The 25,596-nt window shown below is 35.1% G+C and overlaps 3 protein-coding genes across 3 annotated transcripts; 1 reads left to right on the top strand and 2 right to left on the bottom strand.

Moving 5' to 3' along the window:
- The first annotated feature begins 2,038 nt into the window (after positions 1 to 2,038).
- Positions 2,039 to 5,039, top strand: bnip1a (BCL2 interacting protein 1a). The gene is made up of 6 exons (XM_051127136.1): positions 2,039 to 2,132; positions 2,450 to 2,542; positions 2,622 to 2,713; positions 2,815 to 2,919; positions 3,006 to 3,124; positions 3,207 to 5,039. The coding sequence occupies exons 1-6, from the start codon at positions 2,049 to 2,051 to the stop codon at positions 3,401 to 3,403; spliced, it is 690 nt and encodes a 229-aa protein (XP_050983093.1). The 5' UTR covers positions 2,039 to 2,048; the 3' UTR covers positions 3,404 to 5,039.
- Positions 5,040 to 7,046: 2,007 nt separating this feature from the next.
- On the bottom strand, positions 7,047 to 9,403 carry nkx2.5 (NK2 homeobox 5). Its single transcript, XM_051127891.1, has 2 exons — positions 8,941 to 9,403; positions 7,047 to 8,223 (listed from the first exon to the last, which is right to left on the bottom strand). The coding sequence occupies exons 1-2, from the start codon at positions 9,284 to 9,286 to the stop codon at positions 7,622 to 7,624; spliced, it is 948 nt and encodes a 315-aa protein (XP_050983848.1). The 5' UTR covers positions 9,287 to 9,403; the 3' UTR covers positions 7,047 to 7,621.
- An 11,700-nt stretch (positions 9,404 to 21,103) lies between these two features.
- On the bottom strand, positions 21,104 to 25,342 carry stc2a (stanniocalcin 2a). Its single transcript, XM_051127014.1, has 4 exons — positions 24,973 to 25,342; positions 22,922 to 23,064; positions 22,456 to 22,667; positions 21,104 to 21,580 (listed from the first exon to the last, which is right to left on the bottom strand). Exons 1-4 carry the CDS (start codon positions 25,109 to 25,111, stop codon positions 21,223 to 21,225), a joined length of 852 nt encoding a protein of 283 aa, XP_050982971.1. The 5' UTR covers positions 25,112 to 25,342; the 3' UTR covers positions 21,104 to 21,222.
- Positions 25,343 to 25,596: the final 254 nt, after the last annotated feature.

The raw sequence follows: 25,596 nt of genomic DNA, 5'->3' as shown, positions 1-25,596 counted from the left end.
TTTTTTTTTTTTTTTTCTGACAACTGAAACATTTTATTATGAACTTTGGCCATGTGAACTTTGGCCACACATTATTCCGTTAACCGTCCTGGGAATTAAAATTGATGGAGCCACTTACTGTCCAGTGTGCTATTACATTTTTACAGTTGCTCAGATGCCAACAGTAGAGGGCGCTACACAACAAGAAGTCTTTCTGATTTGTATCTATTATTTAAGACAATTTGTTAGCTGTTTTGTCGACCCAAAAGTGGTCTTTGAAACATTTGATCATACTTTCATAATTTATTTATGTTATATTATGGTGTATTTTATTTTATTTTTTTACCCTTAGCCCATATCCACACTTATAAATAGGTCAAATAAATAAATAAATACCCAATTTGTTTTTTAATTTAAAGGATATTCTTAAGATAGGACAATATTTGGGAGAGTTTTGATCTGAGTTGCAAATATATATATATATATATATATATATATATATACACATTGAGATAATTGCCTTTAAAGTTGTCCGCATTAAGTTCTTAGCAATGCATATTACTAATCAAAAATTAAGTTTTGACATATTTACGGTAGGAAATTTACAAAATATCTTCATGGAACATTATCTTAATATCCTAATGATTTTTGGCATAAAATAACATTTTTTTTTAAATTTAGATTTATACATCATGTGAAAACTGAATAAATAAGCTTTTTATTGATGTGTGGTTAATATTTAGGATAGGGTATCAAAAAAAAAAAAAAAAAAATATATATATATATATATATGTATATATATATATATATATGTATATATATATATATATATATATATATATGTATATATGTATATATATATATACGTATATATATATATATATATATATGTATGTGTATATATATATATACGTATATATATATATATATGTGTATATATATATATATATATATATGTACACTACCGTTCAAAAGTTTGGGGTCAGTAAGACTTGTAATAGTCTTTAAAGAAGTCTCTTATGCTCATCAAGGCTGCATTTATTTGATTAAAAAAAAAAACAAAAAAAAACCAGTAATATTGCAAAATGTTTTTACAATATAAAATAATGTTTTTTATTTTAACATACTTTAAAATAGAATTTATTCCTGTGATGAAAAGCTGAATTTTTATCAGCTGTTACTCCAGTCTTAAGTGTCACATGATCCTTCAGAAATCATTCTAATATGCGGATTTATTATTAGAATGATCAATGTTGGATAATATCAACAGTTGTGCTGCCAAATATTTTTTGGAACCTGTGATTTTTTTTTTTTTTTTTTCAGGATTCTTTCATGAATAACAAGTTTAAAAAGTACAGTGTTTATTCAAAATATAAATATTTTATAACAATGTAAATTATTTATTATTAACTTTTAATAAACTTTTAATTATTAACTTAATACATCCTTGGTGAATAAAAGTATCAATTTCTTTAAAAAAAAAAAAGAAACAATAAAAATGTACTGTCCCCAAACTTTTGAACGGTAGTGTATATACATATATATACATATACATTGAGATAATCACCTTTAAAGTTGTCCGCATTAAGTTCTTATCAATGCATATTACTAATCAAAAATTAAGTTTTGACATATTTACGGTAGGAAATTTACAAAATATCTTCATGGAACATTATCTTAATATCCTAATGATTTTTGTCATAAAAGAAAATTCGATTATTTTGACCCATACGATGTAAAGTTGGTTATTGCTACAAAAATAAATACCACGTGCTACTTATGACTGGTTTTGTGGTCCAGGGTTACATATCTGACATGTGATGTGTAAAGAATAAAAAAGAAAAATCAAATTACATATCACTTTTAAGAAAATGATTTATTTCATTTCCATTAAGTCTGTAACTTGGTCGAAAAGTGACTTTCAAAAACAAAATGCACATCCAAGACAGTCAGCAGATATAGATCATCGTCCTCAGACGATAACTAAGCACACACTAAGAGTCACGACTTTTATTTTGAAATCGGCGGTGCTTTTGCGTCCGGAAGTCATCAGCGCTCAGACTGCAGCGATGGCATCCTCAGCAGATGTACACGTCCGAATATGTGAACAAGAAATCATCAAGTATGATTTAGAAATAAAAGCTCTCGTTCAGGTATGAATATTTTAGGTGTTTACATTTATACAACTTACGATATTTGTCATATTAATGTTGTTTTAAGGACAGTATTTAAAATTAAAAAATTAAATATTAGAAATGCTGATGAAATTAATGAATTACAATGACCATAAAAAGCTAATGAGTGGATGAAATCAATTTTAATTTTATTATGTTAAATTTGTATTGACTTAAAATAGAAAATCTGCAGTAATCTATTAGTACCATATATTAAATTATAACTTTTAAGTGCTTTTTAAAAATATTCTTCTAACTTCATATATTGATCCATATAATGTTTTCAACCATTGCAGGATGTCAGTGAATGCACAGGACCACAAAGCGAACTGACAGATTTAAATTTTAAAGTAAAAGAAAAATTCAACAATCTTAGACAACGGATTCAGGTGAGAAACTGATGCTTTTTAAGCTGATTATTACTCAAATTCTAAGCTATAGATGATTATAATGCTATTTTTTAAACAGGATTTGGAGCAAATGGGAAAAGAACAGGACAAAGAGTCTGACAAGCAGACTCTGCTCAATAAAGCAGAAGGACATCGGAAGCAGATGCTTAGGTAATGATGAAGTCATGTGCTTCAGTTGTTTTCTTCTCCGTTTTAATGCATTTTATAGAATAAAGCCCAAGTGGAAGGACGAATGAGTGTTGTTCTTGCAGTAATCAGACCGCTTGGAGGAAGGCGAATCTCTCCTGTAAACTGTCCATTGATAAGCTGGAAAAGGATGATTTATTAAATTCAGAGGACATGTCAATAAGACAGAGGTGAGTTTGAAAGCAGCATTTCTTTACTGAATGATATTTATGGCTAATTCTGATGGCCTGAATAAATTCTCCATCCGTTTGATTAGAAAGATGACGAAAGAAAGCCTCGCTCAGACCTCCAGTGACATTACAGAGAGCCTAATGAGCATCAGCCGGATGATGGCACAGCAGGTTCAGCAGAGCGAGGAGACCATGAGCACATTAGGTGGGCGTCATGCAAGTTTTCCATTTTGTCTGTGTGTGCATGCTGGGGAGCTAATGTTTTATCATGCGTTACATTTCTGTAGCGACGTCTTCCAGGACCGTGTTGGAAACACATGAAGAGTTTAAAGCCATGACAGGAACTATTCAGCTGGGCAGAAAGCTTATCATTAAATACAATCGACGAGAGCTTACAGATAAGCTGCTCATTTTCCTCGCTCTCGCTCTCTTTCTGGCTACAGTCTTGTACATTCTGAAGAAAAGACTTTTTCCTTTCTTTTAAATACAGACCAAAGTATGAGCAATGAACATGTTGTTTTAAAAAGAAGAAAAATGCACTTACAAGCTGTAAAAATGTGTTGCTTTCCTTGTGAAATTGTTGATCATGTCATAGAAATACATACATAAGTATATAAATAAATAAATAAACATATATATATATATACATATACATACTACCAGTCAAACGTTTTTGAAGAATAAGATTTTTTATGTTTTTTAAAGAAGTGTCTTTTGCTCACTACGCCTGCATTTATTTGATCCAAAATACAGCAAAAGCCGCAATATTGTAAATATTTTTACTGTTTAAAACAACTGCTTTCTATTTTAATATATTTTAAAATGTAATTTATTTCTGTGATCAAAGCAGAATTTTCAGCATCATTACTCCAGTCTTCAGTGTCATGTGATCCTTTAGAAATCATTCTAATATGCTGATTTGCTGATTATTATTATTATTATTATCAATATTTAAAACAAGAGTACAAATAGAAAAAAAAAAACCTTTGTAATATTATACATTATAATATTACAATATTATATATTTATATATATTTTTTATATATTTTTTGGAAATAAATTATAGAAATTAATACTTTTATTTAGCAAGGATGCTTTAAATTGATCAAAAGTGAGGATAAAGATATTTATAATGTTACAAAAGATTTCTATTTCAGAAAAATGCTGTTCTTCTGAACTTTCTATTCATCAAAGAAACTTGAAAAAATTCTACTTAGTAGTTTTCAACATATTAATAATAATAAATGTTTTTTGAGCAGCAAATCAGAATATTAGAATGATTTCTGAAGGATCATGTGACTGGAGTAATGATGCTAACAATTCAGCTTTAAAATCACAGGAATAAAATACTTTTAAAAATATATTCAAATAGAAAAAGTTATTTTGAATAGTAAAAATATTTTAAAATTTTACTGTTTTTTGTTGGATCAAATAAATGCAGGGTATGTGAGCGGAAGAGACTTTTGTAAAAAATATTAAAAATCTTAATTAAAAACCCTTTGACTGGTTGTGTTTCTAGATAGATAGATAGATAGATAGATAGATAGATAAAAAAGACATGTGATGTGTGTTACTGTTGAATGACCAAACTATTAAAGCAGCAACTAATTTCTTATCATTTTGTAGGCGTCATAAATGTCATAATGTTTCTGCCATTAACTATAATGCGTCATATATTTACAATAACGTTATTATTAAGAGTATAATTATAAAAACAAATTTTGGAAAGTTAGACAGCAAAGAAATCATGCAAAAGAAGTGAAGTATCAATAAAATCTCTTCATTTTAAAATGTTTTACAGTGTGAACCAATGATTATTTCTGATGAAAAACCTGGTCGAACCAAATGTACATTGCTGTTCAAAAGTAAGATTTGTTTAGTGCCTTCATAGTCTTTTATGTTCACAAGGACTTTATTTATTTAATCAAAAATGCAGTGAAAACAGTACTATTGTGAAATATTATAAATAACTGTTTTATGTTTGAAACTATGTTAAAACGTAATTTGTTCCTGTGATGCAAAGCTGAATTTTCAGCATCATTACTGCAGTTTTCAGTGTCACATGGTCTTTCAGAAATCATTCTAATATGCTGCTTTACTGGTCATGTGTCTTATAAAGAATAAACATCATTTAAGGCTTAAAACTACACCATGAAATGTATTTTAGATAAGTCTTAACGGTATAACCGTCTGTGTTGCCACCAGCCCTCAGTTTTTTTGTTTCATGCCTGCAGCTGAACCCATGCTAGACGCTGGAGGCTGTCACATGGACACCTACAGTATGACAGGCAATTTAGGTGAGTTAAACTCACATCCCGGGCAGCGATGAAGCAGCAGCTGTTATGCTGGGCAGGACAGAACCGGAGTATCGCAGGGGGAAAAAGCTCAGAAAAGCTATGGCCATAATCAGAGCCGCGCTGATAAAGAGGCATGCGACCCTGTCTTTCCTCCGATAAGACCCGGAAAAGCTGATTATACCATCCCTGGTCTCTCTCTCTCTCCTCTCTCTCTGTCATTCTCCTTCCATTGTGGCCGGAGGACAAGGTCTGTTATTTTTAGAGATGTGCGTCCATGTTATCTGACTTGTTCTTTTCAACGCCTCTGAAGAGTGGGCCGCTATTGTAACTGTGTGACCTTTCTCTTTACCTTTCACTGGCCCCATATTTAACTGGAATTGACACAGTTAGCTCGCTATTGTAATATATATTATTTAGTTGTAAGTAGATGCTGGCTCAGTCATAGGTAGATGTGGTGGAGAGGGGGAATTGTGTTTACTGATATGTGTGGAGAGGCCCGAGAGATGCCCAAGGACAATCTATTACTCATTTTAAGTGGCAGCAAATGTGGATCTCCTTCCCTCCTCCATCCAGGTCTTTGCATGCACAGCCACGCACCCTTACCGCTCTATGTCAAGCAAATTGTGCCATTCTGCACACTAAGCAGAGCACTTTTGTGTTGTCAATCAAACTTTTGCAAGAACAGCATACAAAAAGTTTTAATTGTCTAAATTTGGGTAGCTGTTGCTATCGACAAAAAAGCATGTTGTGGGCGCATGCGCTATTTGGAGAGTTTAGTTTTAACATTAATCTCAGCTGACGGTGAACTGTAAATCGGAGCGATCATCTGAAAGACGACGAAACTCGCTAATCGGGTCAAAGCGTTTTACTTTGAAGACCTGTCAAATCAAATCACATGATACACCAAAATGAATAATGTCCTCAAGTATTTGTAACTTGGGATTATTTCTACACGTTTACAGCACAAGTATTTATTATTTTTATTATTATTATTAAATATTGTTATTATTTCAATATTTGTATAAAATGAAAACCCGAAAAAATGTTTAAAGTTGCATAATCGTGTTTACTAAATATGACAAACTAACTTTAACATATACACACACATATACATATACATATACATACATACACACACACACACACACACACACACACACACACACATATATATATATATATATATATATATATAAACTGTATTATATATATATATATATATATATATAAACTGTATTATATATATATATATATATATATATATATATATATATATATATAAACTGTATTATATATATATATATAATATATATATATTTATTTATTTATTTATTTTCCATATTGGATAATAGAGATAAAGTCGTGTTTTTTTATAGCTAGTGGGTATATTAAATAGATTACTTGTTAAGAAAAAATCTGGTTCAGCAATAATAATAATAATAATAATAATAACAACCTAATAAGAATAGTAAAATGTTTATCAGTTTAGGGAATGTAATTCGTAAATACGAATTTATGAGTATATCATTGACTTCAAATAATAATTATTAGTGTTGTTAATATGCTAATATTTTAATTATTACACAAACCAAATAATAATTGTAAATTCTAAAATGTTTATTTATTATTTATTTTCCTTTAATGGACATTTTTTAGTTAGGGCTATATTAAAAATAAGAATAAGAAATGGGAATAAGAATTGTTAAGAAAAAGTAAAAAAAAAAAAAAAAATAATAATAATAATAATGTTGTTTATCAGTTTTAGTAATGTAATTCGTAAATACGAATTTACGAGGATATTATTAATGACCTCAACTATTAATTATTTGTTGTTGTTAATGTGCTACTATTTGAATTGTTATTACACAAACAAATAATAATTGCATACATTCTTGAAAAGGCTTTATTTTCTTTCAAAATGTTACAGACTTACACAAACAAATTAATAACAAACTCGAACCGTACTCGTGCGGTACTTTTTGGCTATACACAAAGAAATTTACTGATTAGTATTAATAGTTAATTGATGGCATTTATTGGTTACAGTCTATATCATTTGTCTGACAATTTTGTATAAAAGTGAGACTGACCTTGAAAAAGAAAGAAAGAAAGAAACTTAACTTCGCCCGAGTTTTATAGGCTACACAGGCCTGGTGAAAATTATAAATAATCTACCTATTTGACGTGCGGTTTATCTCTCATAATTTAACTCAAGTGCAAGCAAATTATTCAGACATGTTTTTAAAGAAAAGGATGCGTAGATATTAAAGCCTGAAAAAGAACGTATCTTGCATCTGACAGAGCAAAATCATCCGGCCCGGCTATTCAAATAATCAATTATGAAAATGTCATTTAAATGTAAATGTCCATAGAAATGATGCATGCATGCAATAAAGTTCTTGTTTTCACCAAGCTCGTATGCCGTGTAGTGAAGGAACCCCGCTGCTGGACTGAAACGAAGCCTGGACGTTATTTAGATCCCCAACTCCAAAGTTCACATAGTTGCTGTTGGACTGTGAGGGCTGGATGCTGGACATGCTCGACGGGTAGTTGCATGAGTAGTTCGTGTTGCCCGGACTCGGGAAGTTACTAAACGCCGGGTAGGTGTTGTAGGTGAAATGATTGATCCCCACGTTGTACGAGGTGTTGTATGTGGACGTGTCGCCCAGGCACGGCTTTCCATCCCGAACCAAAACCGGCACCGAGATGCGTCTCGGAGGAGCGATGCCCACCATCTCCAGGGTCTGATCCTGACGCTGCCTCTTGCACTTATAGCGTCTGTTCTGGAACCAGATCTTCACCTGTGTGGAGGTGAGTTTCAGCACGTTGGCTAGATGATCTCTCTCAGGTGCGGAGAGGTATTTCTGCTGTTTGAAGCGTCGCTCCAGCTCGTACACCTGCGCTTGAGAGAAGAGAACACGAGGCTTTCTCCTTTTCCTCTGTTTGGGCCGATCCGCATCGTCCAGCTTCAGATCTTCACTTGGATCTTCCTGAGAACAGCTGATGTCTGAAAATGGATGATTTGTTTAATTGATAGAATTTAGTGGGACAAGGAATCGTCAATATAACCAGACTTTTGTTTTAATCCATTTAGAAATTAAATAATTTAATTTCTAAATTTTCTTAATTTTTTATTGAAATGGGCTAATAAGTGAACTTTTCAACTGCAGATTTAAATGTTTGAACCTGTTCGATTTTACTTTACAAATTTAAAAGGTAACTTCAAACTTTTGAAACGTAATTTAAATTTTTAAATTTCGAGTTGGCGCCGTTTTTATTTATTATACGATTTTAAAAATTCCAAAAGGAGATTCCGCAGCGACGACATAAAAGAGCTATTTTGGATTCATTAAAGAACCTTTTTGTGAGCAGTTCTTAAAAGAATCATTTAAACATCATTAATAATTCAAAGAGCTATTTTTCCAGTATAAAATATCGGTGGATGTTAAACTTTTTCAGTAATACCAATAAAAATATATATTTTAAGAGTGTACATGTTTTATTTTTTGTCCTAAAAAGCAGAAATAAAAATCGCGATATTTAGTTTTTACAATTGTCGTAAAACAAAATATCGATATATGACTATTTATAGTAGCCTAATTAGTGTTATAATCAATCTAGAATGTTTTTACAATTTCAAAATGAGTTTGCTGAGAATTTAAATATTCATAAAACGCACCCGTGTTTACTTTCCAATAAATGCCCGACTCTTTTGAACGCTCACCTTTTTTCTCTTTGTCTTCAAACGTGTCGTCTGTCTTTGTCTCTTTAACATAGTCCATTTCTAGGAAGTTCTTCCCATAAAAGGCAGCGGTACCGAAGTTCAGAGAGCCGTTTTTGTTGCCTTTGTCGTCCTGGAGCTCTTCGCTGAAGAGAGAGGCTCCCGATGGCATTTCCATGAACTGCTCTTGCTTGAAAGTGGACAGCATGCAGGATGAGGTCGGAATTAGGGCACTGTCCAGCCGCTGAGACATGTCCAGAGAGACCAAGTCCTCCTGATTTTGCTCCAGGTTCAATATGTCCCGCACTGAGAAAGGAGTGGAAGTCATCTGGCTGGAGAACATTGCCATGGAATGATGGTCCTCTTGGGCGATCCGGTTGGCATTTATCAGGGGTGCGGAGTCGTTTAATGAATGGGGTTAAACTTTTGTGTTTAGAGGTATAAACCAACGCTCATCTTTCTAAGAGAGCCCTCATAACACACTTTCGGGGTGTAAGGAGTGACCGCAAGCAGTAATGAGGCGGAGGGGCGGGGTCAGCAGCGCGTATAACATTTCAGAGCTTCTCATTGGCCAAATGACGCATAATATTAAAATGACTTGTGAGACCTCCATACAAGTCCATGCATAAGATAAATATACACCAATTACGGCAACATTACTAACGCCAACAAACATTGCTGTTATCCATATTATTACTGCTATTATTTCATGTTTTTAACCCTTTGTGGTTTTGCTGCAACTTGGGTCGACACTTTTTATGAGAGAGCTGGATTTAAATAATCTCTTTTAATTATTCCTATGAGGCCGCAAATGTCCCTTTTGGCTGTAATCGGCACGGAGCGAAAAAGGGAGCACTCAGTTTGTTTGTTTTCCTTCTTAATTGGTTAATCCAGAGGAAACTACAGGCCAGAGAAGAGTTTTCTCCAAGGGATCACACAGTGCCATTGCTGGAACCTGAAACCTGCAGTGACAAATCCAACTGTCTACCACTGAAAGATTCTGGTGCCACTGGGTTTGTTATCAAGACGTGATAACAGATGACAACAAACCAGAAACCCACCCACGCCGAACAGCCGCATGCGGCAGAAGAGCAACACATGGCAATTCATATAAAATATAGACCTGCGTGGCGGAAATTATGGATATTACAACAACACATGTACAGTGTGGACTTCTAGACATCTGTGATTGGTAACACGCTAGGCCAGTTACAGATACTACAACTAAATTTTTTTAAACTAATTTTTTAGTGTCTTCTGCTCACCAAGACTGCATTTATTTGATCCAAAATACAGCAAAAACAGTAATATTGCGAAATATTTTTATTTAAAATAGCCACTTTCTATTTGAATATATTTTAAAATGTAAAATTTAAAATGAATTTTCAGCATCATTACTCCAGCCTTTAATGTCACATGATCCTTCAGAAATCATTCTATTATTATTATTATTATTATTATTATTATTTTGCCAAGATTCTTTGATGAATAGAAAGATCCAAAGATCAGCATTTACCTGAAATAAAAGTTTTTGTAACAACACTGTACCATTCAAAAGATTGGAGTGTTTTTTTTTTTCAGAAATAAATTATAGAATTTAATACTTTTATTTAACAAGAATGCTGTTTTCAGCAACAACAAAACAACAACAACAATAATAATAATAATAAAAATGTCTTTTTGAGCAGCAAATCAGAATATTAGAATGATTTCTGAAGGATCTTGTGATTGGAGCAATGAAGCTAAAAATTCAGCTTTGAAATTACACGAATAAATTACATTGTAAAATATATTCAAAAAGAAAACAGTTTTTTTCTGTTTTTTTAATCAAATAAATGCAGGCTTGGTGAGCAGAAGAGACTTTAAAAACATGAAAAATATATATTTTTAAAAAACTTTTGACTGCTAGTGCATATATAGGCCTATATACAATTAATTGTATACACACGCCATCGATTTTTTTGGTTGCATTGTCTATTTAGAAAATATGAAGTACACAGTTTAGCAATACAGTTAGACTGTCAGTTTCCTTTATATTAATTATTAATTATAATTCTAAAATGTTTGCATAAATTACACAAATTTTAATTTATCTGCATTTCTTACATTTTTAATGAAATAAGTTTTGGACATATATGTGATAATTCGGTAACGCGTTGCACTATCCGTTACACGTTACTCCGCCTATCAGTTTCTGTAATTAATTAATGTAATCCATTTTCAGTCATTCAGCAATAATAACAACAACAATTGCAAGCTTCTCCAAGCAATTACAGATGAAGTAGCTCATTAGTAGTATTCTTTAAAAATGTAATTACACTTGAACATGAACACTACAAGTGTAATCCGGTTTTTGGCAGTGGACAGTGGTGCCGTTCCTCTGGATATTAGTCATCGTTTGTGCTTGTGCTTGTGCAGAGGAGACAGACAGTATTATCGTTTATTTTATCTCTAACGGTTAATGCTGCAGAGTAAATGGTGCCCGTGTCTGCACTAGAGCTTCGTGTTTATAGTTTTGGAGAAAATCAGTGCGTCTGAGTCTCGGACAGGCGTTTCTGATAAATGAACGCGAGCACTTTTCTCTATGAGCGAATCAACACTCCCTTATCCATCGCTGCAATAATTGGCGAAATAAAGTAAACTGACTCCGCAGCTTATGGAAACTGCTTTATATCACGGTGATTTATGACGCATCTCTTCCACCGAGCGCCACTGCAGTTAGTGACAGTCCTCATGACGGATGGAGCTGAAAACGTGCAAATGTTTCTGAGAGTATACTGCGATTTTCTGAGACAGTGCTCTGTCGAATAATTCGTCTTGTTTGATGCATTTCTGAAATAAATATTATGACAGACTACATGGTCGAGAGAAGAAGAGCCACAAACTCCCCGCAAAGCAACTGCATCTGAAGGTTTGTCTTTCAACAGCGCATTTGGAGCAGATAAAGAGTTGGATAACGTTCTTGAAAACTTCCTGTAGGCCGACCTGTTTAGGAAATGATGGGGCAGAAGGGTGAGATGGGTGTTATCTAAATGAGTCTGCTGCAGTGATGAGAGCCCGGACTCAAACCACAGACCTACGCGCCTCTTTCCGCCGCTCTTCGTCCCTGTCAATCACTTCCAAATTTAACAACTCCTCAAGAAAGACCTGGCTGGGAGATTTTTCATGGTCTTATATTTTAATCGAACCCGTTTTTAACACTTACAGGCGGCTGTGTTAAGACTTGCTTTAACTAAATATGACTTGTGCTAAATGTCATGTCATTCAGCTTCTTTTTATAGAATATTGACAAATGTGTTCTTTGCATGTCTTGTGAAGTTTATTTCATTATTTAAAATGTAATTTCATTATGTAACATTAAACAATTTTATTATGCGTACAATATACACAGTCAAAAGTTTTTGAACAGTAAGATTTGTAATGTTTTTTTTTTTTTAAGAAATCTCTTCTTCTCACCAAGCCTGCATTTATTTGACCCAAAGTACAATAAAACAGTAAAAAAATGAAATATTGTTACTATTTAAAATATTTGAATATATTTTAAAATGTCCTTTATTTATGTGATTTCAAAGCTGATTTTTTAGCATCATTACTCCAGTCACATGATCCTTTAGAAATCATTCTAATATTCAGATTTGCTGCTCAGAAAGCATTTATGATGTTGAAAACAGCTGAGCAGAATTTTTTTAAGGTTTCTTCGATGAACAGAAAGTTGAGAAGAACATTATTTGTATGAAATAGAAATCTTTTGTAACATTATAGATGTCTTTATCATCACTTGTGATTAATTTAAAGCATTCCTGCTAAATAAAAGAATTCATTTTTATAATTTATAAATAAATTCTAACTTTTTATTTCAGATATATGCTGATCTTTGGACTATTCCAAAGAATCCTGGAAAAAAAATGTACTTAACGAATACTGACGTAGTAGTAGTAGTAATAGTAATAGTAATAGTAATAGTAGTAATAGTAATAATAATAATAATAATAATAATAATAATAATAATAATAATAATAATGATAATAGGCGCCGATAGCCTTGTGGGCAGCGTGCCCTTGCGCTACCGGCATCCCGAGTTCGAAACCCGGCTTCAGGACCTTTCCCGATCTCCCCCGCCTTCTCTCCCTTTCCCGCTTCTCTTCCTGTCAGCTATCACTTGCCCTGTGTGATCTTTTCATGTCTGTCTATGATCACAATAAAGGCCAAAAATAAAGCTTTAAAAATAAATAATAATAAATGTTTCTTGAACAGCAAATCAGCATATCAGAATGATTTCTGAAGGATCATGTGACACTGAAGATTAGAGTAATGATGCTGAAAATGTAACTTTGATCCCAGGAATAAATTACATCTTAAAATATATTCAAATAGTAATCAATTATTTCAAATAGTAAAATTATTTCACAGTTTTACATAACTTCGCTTGCAATATGTTTTTACGTCCGATTACATCTAGATTTTAATTAAGCACTTTTATAAAACCAAGGTCAACTTTTCGGATTGTTTCTAAATTCTTTATTTGTGGGTTTATACGGCAATTTTGACGATTTGTCGGTTAAATTATTGGGCTATTATAACTGGACCCAGTTTTAACGTGAAAGATAGAAAAGCTGAAATGACATTTCATATGTAGTTTTTTTTGTGGTTATAGTCATTATTATTACAAAGATTTAATTATAAATCAAACTATAAGACGACCTAAAACGCCATTTTGTGTATTTAATCACTGAAAGTTAAGAGCACATTATTAATTCATGCCAGTTTTGAAAAAAAAAAAAAAAAAAAATTAAATAAAAATGGCAACGCTAAAGTTGCTCAACAAAACAACATATGAGGATTGTAAAATCAGATGTAGATAATCTCTAATATTGTACGAAGAACAATAGAAGAAAATCATTATACGGCGATTTGGAGCTGTGCGTTTTGTCATCACATCATTTGTCTTGCATGTCTCGGGAAATAACAATTTTCTTTCTAAACTCATGTTCACAGCTTTGGCAGTGGATTAGTCGAGCAGACAGTAACATGATTGCTCCCGATGGGAGTCCGATGACCTGCGCGCCTTTGGATGGCTCAGAATAGTTTTGACTACTCGCTCACATTGAAACATGTTCATATGCTCATATTTCAAAAAGGCTTTGTCACTATATTAATCATAATTAAAGAGGGCTTTTGCAGCTGGTTCCTCCCGTATGATTTCACAGACCATCCGGCAGCTGAGTTCATGAATGCCACTGGATGTCTTTTGGACAAGTGACTGTCTTCCAAAACACATTCCCTGTTCAGAAGATGGAGACCCCGTACATTTTTCCCCAATTAGACTTAATATTTTATATGATTTATAACAATATAGCAAATGTATAACACTTACTATTATGTTGTCTGAGAAATTAAAGTAAATTGTAGCACATTTGCTAATCTAGCCGCCTTTCTGTCCTAAAGTTTTGCTGAATCTGCCTCCTGGTGGCGGATTATAACATAGCAATGATATTGCTGTCACAGTTTCATTCATATATTACCACATTCAACAGAGTAGAAAAGGTAAACCTTTTCTTCTCTTCTTCTTCACAAAAAACATAAACACATGTCGCTCTGGTAATTATACTGGCAGAAATATTTAATTAAGGTCACATACTATAGCTTCAAACAAAGAGAAGTTGAATAATAATGCTTAAAGTGATAGTTCACCCAAAAAATGTAATTCTTTTTACTCGCCCTTGTGTTATTCCAAACCTGTATGACCTTTTTTTTATTATGCAGAACAAACATGAAGAATGTAGGTAACCAAACAGTTCTGATTACCACTGAAGACTATATAGACAATAGAAATTTTTCAGAGTTCACTAAAGTGAATGTCTACATATTTTTTTGCCAGAATACTAAAAACGAAGTAGATAATAGTGTGTTAAGCTATTTTACTACACAAATTTTCCGCGTTATAGAATAAAACCGTCTTCTGGTAATTTTTTAAATCCCATTTTGAACATTTTTATTTATAAGAAAAAAAAATTCACAGCCTACTTTTCACGGTTCTTAATTGAAGATGATGCATTTCTTAAATCTTGATTAAAAACAAGAAAAATAACTTGGTAATACCACTAATTTTGGTAATACCACTAACGTATAAGGTTTTTCTCTGTATGTTATCTTTTTACCTTTTATATTTATTTTTGTGTTTTGTTTTGTTTTGTTTACAAAACTTTACATGCAGATTTGATGTAATTTTATACCTGTAGAAGTTTTATCTGTTCTGTCTTTGTTATATATTTATTGTTTGATGCATTAAAAAATACAAACACATTTAAGCATTTAATGCAAATGGAAGTGCAAATGTTTTAAAATTAAGTCTAGGCTTAGGCTTACTTAAAAACAAATATGACCCTGGACCACAAAACTAGTCATAAGGGTAACTTTTTTAAAATGAATGAATAAGCTTTTGATTGATGTATGGTTTGTTAGGATATGACAATATTTGGCTGAGATACAACTATTTGAAAATCTGGAATCTCAGGGTGCTACAAAAAAAAAAAAAAAAAAAAAAAAAAAAAAATCTAAATATTGAAAAAAGCGTTTTTAAAGTCGTCCAAATGAAGTTCTAAGCAATGCAAATTACTAATAAAAAATTTTGTTTTGATATATTTATGGTAGGAAATTTACAAAATATCTTCATGGAACATGTCCTTTATTTAATACCCTAACAATGTTTTTTGAAGAAAAATTGGTCATTTTGACCCATAAAATTGCTACAAATGTGCTACTTATGGCTGGTTTTGTGGTCCAGGGTCACATATATGAATCAAAAATAGAACAGAACAAATTACAACTCTCCAAAGTATTACATTTTCCTTGCATTGCATTACTCGAAGCTAACAGTTTTCAATTTAACCTCCAAATCTTGAACATAGCTGTTAATTTCTCAAGCGTTGTATATAAATGACCACTAGAGGGCAGTAACGCAGTGCTTTACAAAGAGAAGAGCCTGTCACACTGATCCAAGCAGAATTAAATTCTAAAATCATTATCACGTGACATACACTTTTTTTTTTTTTTTTTTCCTGAGGAAACATACAAAAATATCCCTGATACAATACAATAACTAAGGCCTGGTGGATAGTTTTTACTGATTGACTAATTGATTGATTGGTTTTTAAAGGCACAAGCTGATTATGCATGATGTCCCAGCACTGATGCATGAGCTTTAAACCGCACCATTCCAGCCGTCTCTTAAAACGTGGCTCTTTGAGAGCCTGACGATGCGTTTTGACTGCATGAGCAGATCACCCACACCTCCAGCTCAGTAAATTCATCAGCATTCAGAATGGCCACTTTGTTGTGGTGCTGGCCTGTCATATATTAGGTGCAGCAGCCCAGCCTGAGAACCAGTTCGCCTGCTGCTCGACCACAGCCACCAGAGCCTCATAAAGCCTGTTTATAGATCTTCAGCCCTATGACAGGAGAGCCCGAGCCAGAGTGTAGGGGAGCTTGTTTACGGTGCGGTGGTCTCATTCCACTCGGACGAGAGAGAAAGAGCGTTTTTCCCACTGCTGCCATGAGTTGAGTGTTTCTGCAGGAGGCTGGTGGAGGTGCCCGCTGCAGCTCAGCCTGGCGCCAACCCCATGCCACACGCCCTGACAGCTTTATGTGCCAGTCAAGAGGAACGCTCTTCACATCATGGGCGCTGGCTCCAGACGACATGGACCTGACTAACTTTTTTCTCTTAAAGAAAGCAGATTCTTGGAAATTCAGGCCTGTTTGAATTGAGTTTTACTATGATTAATGTCTGTGGGGACTCATCACCCTCTGTGGGTAATGCTGGGGTGTTCCTCCTTAAGTCCACTATCATCTCCACCGTTCTGAGCATGTTGGTATGCTCAACCTCCCTTCAGACTCATAACTGTCCTGAATGAGGCCGATGACTGTAGGTTTTTTTTTTTTTTTTGATAGGGATGATGGTCAAACATGATACAGAGGGTTTGCACTTACAGCACAGTTTGGTCAGTTACCCGAATGCGCGGCCATATTGGTGATACTTGGATGTAAAAAAAACAGCATGGATTGCATGGTTCATGTACTACTCACAGTGCTAGTACAGATACTGTGAAATAAAATACAAGGACTTTCAAGGACTTTTCAAGTCTTTCTTCAATCAGAGATCTGACTTATCAAACAATATCTTCTCCTTTTTAATTAAAACCATGGTTAATTTTCGTAACCATAAGGGATTTGTAACTGTACTGTCTTAATGGTTTGATGAAAAAAATTTTCATGAAACCACTCCGAAATCCTGATCTCAAACAAATGATTCACAATACACGCTCTGAAGTTTTGAACTGAATCAAATGATTCGCAAACCTGCACCGAAGTCTCAATCTGAATCAAATGATTCGCGAACCCACTCTGAAGTTCCGACGTGAAGCAAAAGATTTGTGAACCTGCTCTGAAATTCAACTTTAAATCAAATTATTTGCAATACACGCTTTGAAGTCCTGATCTAAATCAAATTATTTGGTGATACGTACTTCGAATTTTTTTTTTGGCTCTTTTAATTTGATCTGTTTTTTTTCTAGTGAATCGCTTGAAATGAATGATCGATACTGGCTTAGCTAACTAGCTTTGTTTTATTGTTTATATATATATATATATATATATAAGTTAACTTATTTAAACTAGTTTTAATAACTGAAATAAGCAAAAAAAGTATTTAGTTTTTTGAATTGCTTAAATTTGCAAGAAAAGATATTAAACACTTATTTCATAGATTTTCATAGATCTTTCAATAATTCAATCACTTTTCAAGTACCTCTTCAGGAATATTGCTGTTTTCAAGGGGTTTTCAGGCCTTACATTTTAAAATGTCAAATTCATGTACTTCAAGCACTTTGTACAAACCCTGTACTAAATACGCTGTTCTGCCAATTTATGCTGTCTAAACCATAGAAGAATAAGTGGAAGCTCCTAAACCATATAGAGGACTTAGTAAACAGGAAAGGGTGCAATATTTTGACAAACTAAAGTAAAGATATGTACAAGCGATATTAATTAAGATATTAGCCTAACATGTCATCTACCCGGCCGGAAATGATAAGAATGAACACGAATGTTGTCAAGATTCTTGCCCTGGAAATCCTGGTTCAGTTTGGCCAACCACAAACACCTTTTGTTCCTCAAGACAGTTTTTTGTACTCTTTTCCTTGATTTGTTAAAACTTTTGACAGGCTATACTACTCCAACTGTTTTCCCGGTCCAACTGATTAGTGCATCCCAAAACATGACAATAATTGATCATTTTTAGTAGCAATAATCAACAAAATATGCGTGTTTTGTCTTGTTCAGTGGCATTGTTTACATTCAGTGCCGCCAAAATGGCGGCCTCGAAAAAACACTCTATTACTAGAGAGAGCACTGGACTGATTACCTGCATCTGATACAGCATTTATTCTTCAGCTCAAACCCATCTTCAGAATAAAACATTTGTTTGGATGTCCGCTATCGTTGTCATACATCTGATGATATCCTATGATCATATATGTGACCCTGGAACACAAAACCAGTCATAAGGGTCAGATTTTTTTAACCCTCTGGGTTAAAAATGTATATTTTGAAATTTTAAAAATTGTAGCTTCATCGGAATGAGATGACACTTGGTGACTTTTGTTGCATTAGCTATGTGAACACACACACACAAAGAAAAAATCATGGACATGATTCAGATATGTAAAAGGGTCACAAAAAAAGTCTTGGCTCCTTCGCAGTCAAAATGACCGAAATAGGAAATGAATGGGAAATACAAAAAAATACGAAAACTCAGAGAATCTTTTGATGGTACCAACTACAAATCAGCCGCCGTGCAGAAAAAAATGCACAGCAATCAAGGAGTGACACTCTAGAATATCAAGAGCGCAAAATAGACACCCACGCATGCGCATGCACGTACACAAACAGAAACACACACAGACACACATAGAAATTAACAGATAAAAATGAAGCAGAGCAAATGTTGAGAATATGTGAAATAAAATGAATAAATGGAGAAATACAAAAGAGTCTCTCTCACAAACACGCACTCAGAAATTAACTGGTAAGACTGCAACAGAGCAAAGTTTGAGAATATGTGAGATGGGGAGAGCAATTTTCATGTATTTTAGTGTTTGATTGTAATCATAATGCAACCTGATATTTATCTAACCAAAAATATCTAAACCATGACAAGAAGTAGTCTTTTAGAATGTCTGAATGTATATCTAAAAGCAAAAAAAAAAAAAAAAAAATTACATTACACAAGTTTTTATTTTTTAACGACACCAAATGGCACAGTTCTCACATAAAAAAAAAATAATTTTATCAGTGTTCACTGTGTTTTAATGTGAAATGTTGCATTTATTGAAAAAAAAAAAAATATATATATATATATATATATATATATTACTTCTAATGGGAAAAAATAGCTCATTAAAATTGTATAAATATTGCATATTGTCATAAAATCCCCTCAAAATTCTAAATAATAATCAAAAAATATTATTGAACAAAAATATTTTACAAAAAGTTACATTTCAAAAGAAGTTCTTTGCAATGCATATTACTAACTGAAAATTTAGTTTTGATATATTTACTGTAGAAAATTTGCGAAAATGTCTTCATAAAACATGATCTTTATTTATAAGTACACATATATCCTAATGATCCTAATGATCATTTTGACCCCTACAATGTATTGTTGGCTATTGCTACAAATACACCCTGTGCTACTTAAGACTGGTTGTGTGGTCCAGGGTCACATATTATAAATAAATGTCTAACTGCTGACTTTTATCATGATAAAATGTGTGTGGAAAAAAAATATTCAGAAAGACACAACTGAGTACGAAATGAGCTTTAGTATTTATTTTTCTAAAACAATTGGAACACATGCTATCTGTACCGATATGGAATCTATTATTCAATGTAATAGTTGTACACAGATTTTTTCCATTCCTTGTAACAATCTGCAAATGTTTTCCAGGTTTAAACCCAAAGTTGATCACATTTTGCCCATATGTTCATTGGAATACCTGAGTGAATTAAGAATATGATTGGTCAAAGTAACTACTGTTGTCTTTAGGCTGATGAATAGCAGAACTGTACAGGCCGTTCCTTATTCCTAAACCAACAATCAGCTCCGAACATTTTATTAACCAATCACGTGGCAAGGACCCAAAACAATTCTTTCCGTAGCTATAGTAAACAATAATTCACCCATTTCAATATTATTGTCAGTAATACCCTGAGCTTCTTATGTAGACTTAACCCAGTTCCTGGGTCTAAGGCCAGCCGACTACAATTCCAGCTTCTGGCTCTTCTCAGTGGCTCTGGGAGAAAAATGCTATTTTTTACTTGGAAACACCAGTGGCTGGCTGTGGACTTGGCCCGAGCACAGGCAGGCCTGCTTTCCATGAGACACCGAGCGCTGAAGTTGTTCCTACGTTCAGCTAATCTGTTTGGGCAAAGCCCAGAAATGCAGCATACACATTAGACTCAAGCGATACTTTCAGGGCGCTTTATCACACTGAGACGTGAGGCAGCTAGACGTTCTTTCTATAATACATCTGCTTGGGTTCCACAGTTCATTTCGGGGTAAAAGCCTCTATGTAATATTCTCAAGGCACAATAAGCTCGTTTCTGGACGTTGTTTCCACTTCGTTTTCCTTCTATGAAGCACAGAGCGTCGTATGTGCTAGACCTGGACTTCAATCCTGTACAGCTTGTATTTAATCAAGTATTTCAAATAACAATTACACGCACGTTTTCGAAACAAACAAACATATCTTACATATCTACAGTCAGACGCGTAATTGGTGCAATAACGTAACTAATACAACAGCGAGCATTCTTTGCACTATATTACATAGAGTATGACTGAATATGGAGGCTATATTTAGACGTGTTTATATAAATATAGATATACATAGATTTATATGTACATGTTTTATATTCAAACGCTGCATCAAGCATAAAATAAATAAACAAGGTGAGTGAATCTTAAGGAGGATATGAGTCGCAAAATAGAGATGCTGTATTAGAACTAACATAAAAGCACTGGTCTTAATTCTACAAAATCAACAATCTGTCCTATCATCTGGAGTATCAAAAAAGCTGCACCACATTTACCCTGCGAAATGTACAGTTTGGGAGTGCTGGAATGACTGTGGAGACGTGAGGGTGGATGGGTTGAATTAGGAGGTCTGCTGAGTCTGTTAAGTTGGGGATTGGGGTGTCATGGTCACTTCAGGTGATCCTGCCGTTTCACCTCCGAATGTCGCCGATCTTCGAGTCTTCCTGCTCGGCAGGGCCGGCGTCTAAACTGGCGCGGCGCGGCCCTTGGCTCCGACTTCTCGTGTGGGAACCGAACCCGACCTTGCCGGGCTTGTCCTTGTCTCCTTGCCGAGCGCCCTTGTGGTGCTCGCCGTCCGAATGCGAGGAAAGCGGCGGACGTCGCTCGAGGCCGCCTGACGCCGGAGCGGCCGTGATGGACGCGCAGAAGCTCAGGCTGTCGCACAGAGCGCCCCAGTTCTGCTCGCACTGCAGACGCACGCTCCGCGTAATGGCCTCCTTCACCTCCTCTCCACAGCTGAGCAGGATGTTCACCAGCTCAACGTACGGCCTAAGAAAGCGGGAAGATAGCGTCAGTCACGGTTAAAATCAGTGCTGCTCTGCTTTAAAATGCTGACTGAAAGTGCTGGAAAAGACACTGGAAGGACAGTTTATGTCACTGTACAGTGACTGTGTGGACACACAGACCTTTCATGAGATGCAGCTGCTCCTCAGACTCTGTGTGTGAATAAATAAATTAATTTACTCGAATTAACTTTACGTAGCTCCGCATGTATTTTAAAATGGAAAAAACATCAATTGCCTAGAAACATGCAGCTAACAGGAAATAACACACTCAATTTGAATGACTATTCATTATGTCATCGAATTGCATTTAATTAATAAACAACCTTACTTGAAAATAGGCTTGACGTGATTATTGATTAATTGGCTGTTCATGTTTTTTTTTTGTTTTTTTTTAATCTAACCACAAATATTGATAATCAAATAATTAAAGGGATTTTTAAAGAAACAGTTGTGGTTCCCATTGACTTCCATTATATTTTTTGATCAAAGTCAATGGGAATCAAAACTGTTTTGATGACCACCGTTCTTCAGAATATCAAAATATAAAGTCATACAGGTTTGGAACAACATTGTTTTTTTTTTTAATTCTTGCAGGTTTGACCAGAATGCATTATATTATATTATTACAACTAATTGCATAATTATAAATATTCAAAGTATAAACATAAACCAAATGGGCCTATACAGTCATGCAATTCCAAGTAAAATGCATGCATTAGATTTATATTATAAGAGACATGAATAAAACCTCAGCCTATTTCGCAAAAATGCAAACAATACCGAATCATACAAACAGGACACCATATAGTGCATGCAAACAGGAGCATTGAAAGCTGACACGCTGAGTGTGATACCTACCCTTTAGGAAATAAGTCTTGGAAATGTATCATCTCCACCATGACATTGACGTTGTCTTTAGCAGCTGAGCAGAGGTTGTGTTTCATATAGCATTCCCGCTGAAGCTGGAAGACCATCTCCTTTATGGCCAGGCATTTTCGGCTGATGCAGCTGAACTTGTGCCGTAAGCCGTGAGCCATGCACTTCAGTGCATCCTTGATAAAGGACTTGCCCTGTGAGTGTTTAAAACAGAGTCCTGTCAGATCTGCAGCCTTTCTTTCTCTGCTGGGACTAATAGTAGAACTGTTTTTGCTACAGCTGACCACGTTACAAGCTCGAAACCCTCTGCAACAAATCCACCTGCACCTTGTGAAACACAAGCCAGGCTGGAAGCAATGCCAGCTGGCCGGGCCGGTTGCAGGGTCATCCTCTGGACCCGACTGAGGGACATGAACCCCGTGGGAGAATGGTGCAACCATGTGCTTACCTGCGAGTCGAACTTGCCGGCATTGTGCAGGAAGGTCATGCAGATCTCCTGAAGGCCCCGGATTTCGCAGGAGTTGTTCTCGAAACACTCGAAGACGCCGCAGCCCACGTCTCCTGCGCTCACGAGACAGTGCTGGATCTCAGCTGCAGAGAAGAGAAAGATAAATAAACCTAAATAAAGAGTTTGCAACATGATTTTGGGCAGCATTTTCCAAATCGATCTCTACAACACGTCTATTTTGATATAAGGAATAAAGCTGCTTTAGAAATATATTCAACACAACCTTTTAACACATGAATGCGGAGGCCTATTTTCCGGCTTTGTTTCTCCTGTGAAAATTGAAGAACTGTATTTAGGGGACAAATTTAGCAGAGAGCGCGCTGTGGTAATTAAGGTATGCTATTAAAGTCCATCAAACTGGGAGGCATCTTGCAGCAACTGCCTGAGATGTGGAAAAGCAAGGTTAACTGTATATAGGGCAGGATGAGATTGCTTTTACCTTGCTGGAGAGATTAACAACGACTACTGAGTTTCAGAGAACAACGAGGGAAGAAGAGACAAGCAAATAGCATATGGAAACAAGAATATGATTGCTCCAACATAATGCATGAAGAATACTCACTTATTAGGAGGTTGCAAACGCACTGATAACAAATAGACGTTAGTTTGTGATGTGTCCGTTAGTAATGTCCTATTAAAGAACAGCAATAAGAGAAAAGCTGCACTGAACTACATTAAACATTTTTGTTTTACAACTGCAACCAAATGCAAACATATTATGTATACTGGTCATTTAAGGACTTTTATTTTAAAAAAGGAACGATTCCCGTGCTGTAAAAAAAATGACTACATTTATCATGGCATTTACTCTAATGCAATGCAGACAGTACATAAAATTCACTGTGAAATTTAAACCCCATTATGTCAGTAAAAAGTCAAAGCATAGAGCATAAAACAGTTCACGAAAAGTAAAAAGCTCTGCAGCTATCACATTACAAACTGCACTATTTTCTCACTATCTTTCTCTAACATCACATCATATGAGCCAAACTGACTGTCAAACACACAATGTTTGTCTCTATAAAAAGTAGACAGAAGACAATCAGATATCATTCTCTGAGTATCTATTTTGCTAATGTTTGTGACATAGTGGTTATTATTTTCACACAAAGATTCTGTAGTGTTTTTGAAATATGAAAAGTAGTAGCTATTTTAAAGATATCACTTACAACAATCCTAAATATTCTAATGTAGGTATTCCAAGCATTTCAGCTGGACAGAAAACAGCATATGAGAGGTTTTTCGAGTTTTGTATATGACCACTAACCAATTTGAGTCTAAATGTATTGCATCTCTGCTGATGGAGATGCACAGATAAACTGAGCTGTTGGCGTTTGTGCGCAAATGGACGTGTGGATCGTGCGTGGGATCACGCTGCTACTCGGGCCAGTCCCGTGCGAAAGTTGTTCAATATACATATATGGCAGCTGTATTTCATTGTCATAATGCACGGGATTAAACTGTCTTTCTGTCGTGAGAAAGGTTAAGTTTGATCCACCTAGTAGTGCAACACGTAGAGCCATTGCATCACTCCACATTACAGGTTTAACTTGCTCGCCCGCGCAATGCAACAAAAGTTGCGTGCGTTTATATTTGATGATGCTCTTTATAATGATCGTGCGAGCACTTTGCATGCCAGTTAATAATAAAATACCAGCCGAGGATGTCGGAGGTAAACACAAGCCCACTCTGCGCTCGAAAATAAGACACACACGCGCGAACCTGACAGCAATGTCACCGTATATCTTTGCCTACCTTGTGGCACGCTATTAATAGTTTACGAAGAGATTGTATTTCTCTACGTGAGCTCCGTATTTACGAGATATCGTCTTCCTGCGTATTCGGAAAACGCGTGATGAGATGTGCGCTGGCCGGTTTTGCGCTGAAATCGCGTTCTGACCGCGCGGCTCACACGTGCCGCACGCACAAGTCTCAGCTCGGGCTTCAGTCTCGAGTGCGATCGCAGCGTCGCAACACTCGCATTCTCTTACCTGTGTTCTGTAAGGAGAGACGTCCCTTCTGACTGGCCGGTTTCTCGGGGTGACCCTCGTGAGCGTCAACGTTATCCGTTCCCACCACTTCCCCCAAGACGGAGAGAAGCAGCAAGGCTAGTGCGCATTTGATCAACATTTCTACACTCAGTTTGCGCGATAAATGATAGCAGGCTGTCAGCCCGGGATCTGAGGTGGTCACTGATCGAGATGACACAGAGAGCGTGTGAGAGTGGAGACGGGATGGATGCTGGATATATTTCCCAGAGTCCGGGTGTCAATTTGGATGAAGGAGTTAAGCAGGTGTTGTCAGTCGTGCTTCCCGACCAATCAGAAACGCAGACCACCACGTCCAAGTTTTAGGGGTGTGTCTGGCGAAAGTTGTCTCTACTTGACATAAACTAAGCTTGTAAAATGTGCAAGGGTGGGTGGGTATTTACTCTACAAATGCTTATGAGGCATCAGGACAAGAGCATGCGAGTCCTCAGCCTGTGATTATAGGTGTTGCTGTTAATACTGTAATTGATGGATTTTTACAGGAAGGGATATGACTCAAATTTAAAAGGAAATGATTATAAAATGTTGCATTTACAAGTTATAAAGAACTCCACGTCTGTACTACGG

Source organism: Labeo rohita, chromosome 14, assembly GCF_022985175.1.
Source record: "Labeo rohita strain BAU-BD-2019 chromosome 14, IGBB_LRoh.1.0, whole genome shotgun sequence".
NCBI classification, from domain to species: Eukaryota; Metazoa; Chordata; class Actinopteri; order Cypriniformes; family Cyprinidae; genus Labeo; species Labeo rohita.
This window is presented reverse-complemented; position numbering and strand designations above follow the sequence as displayed.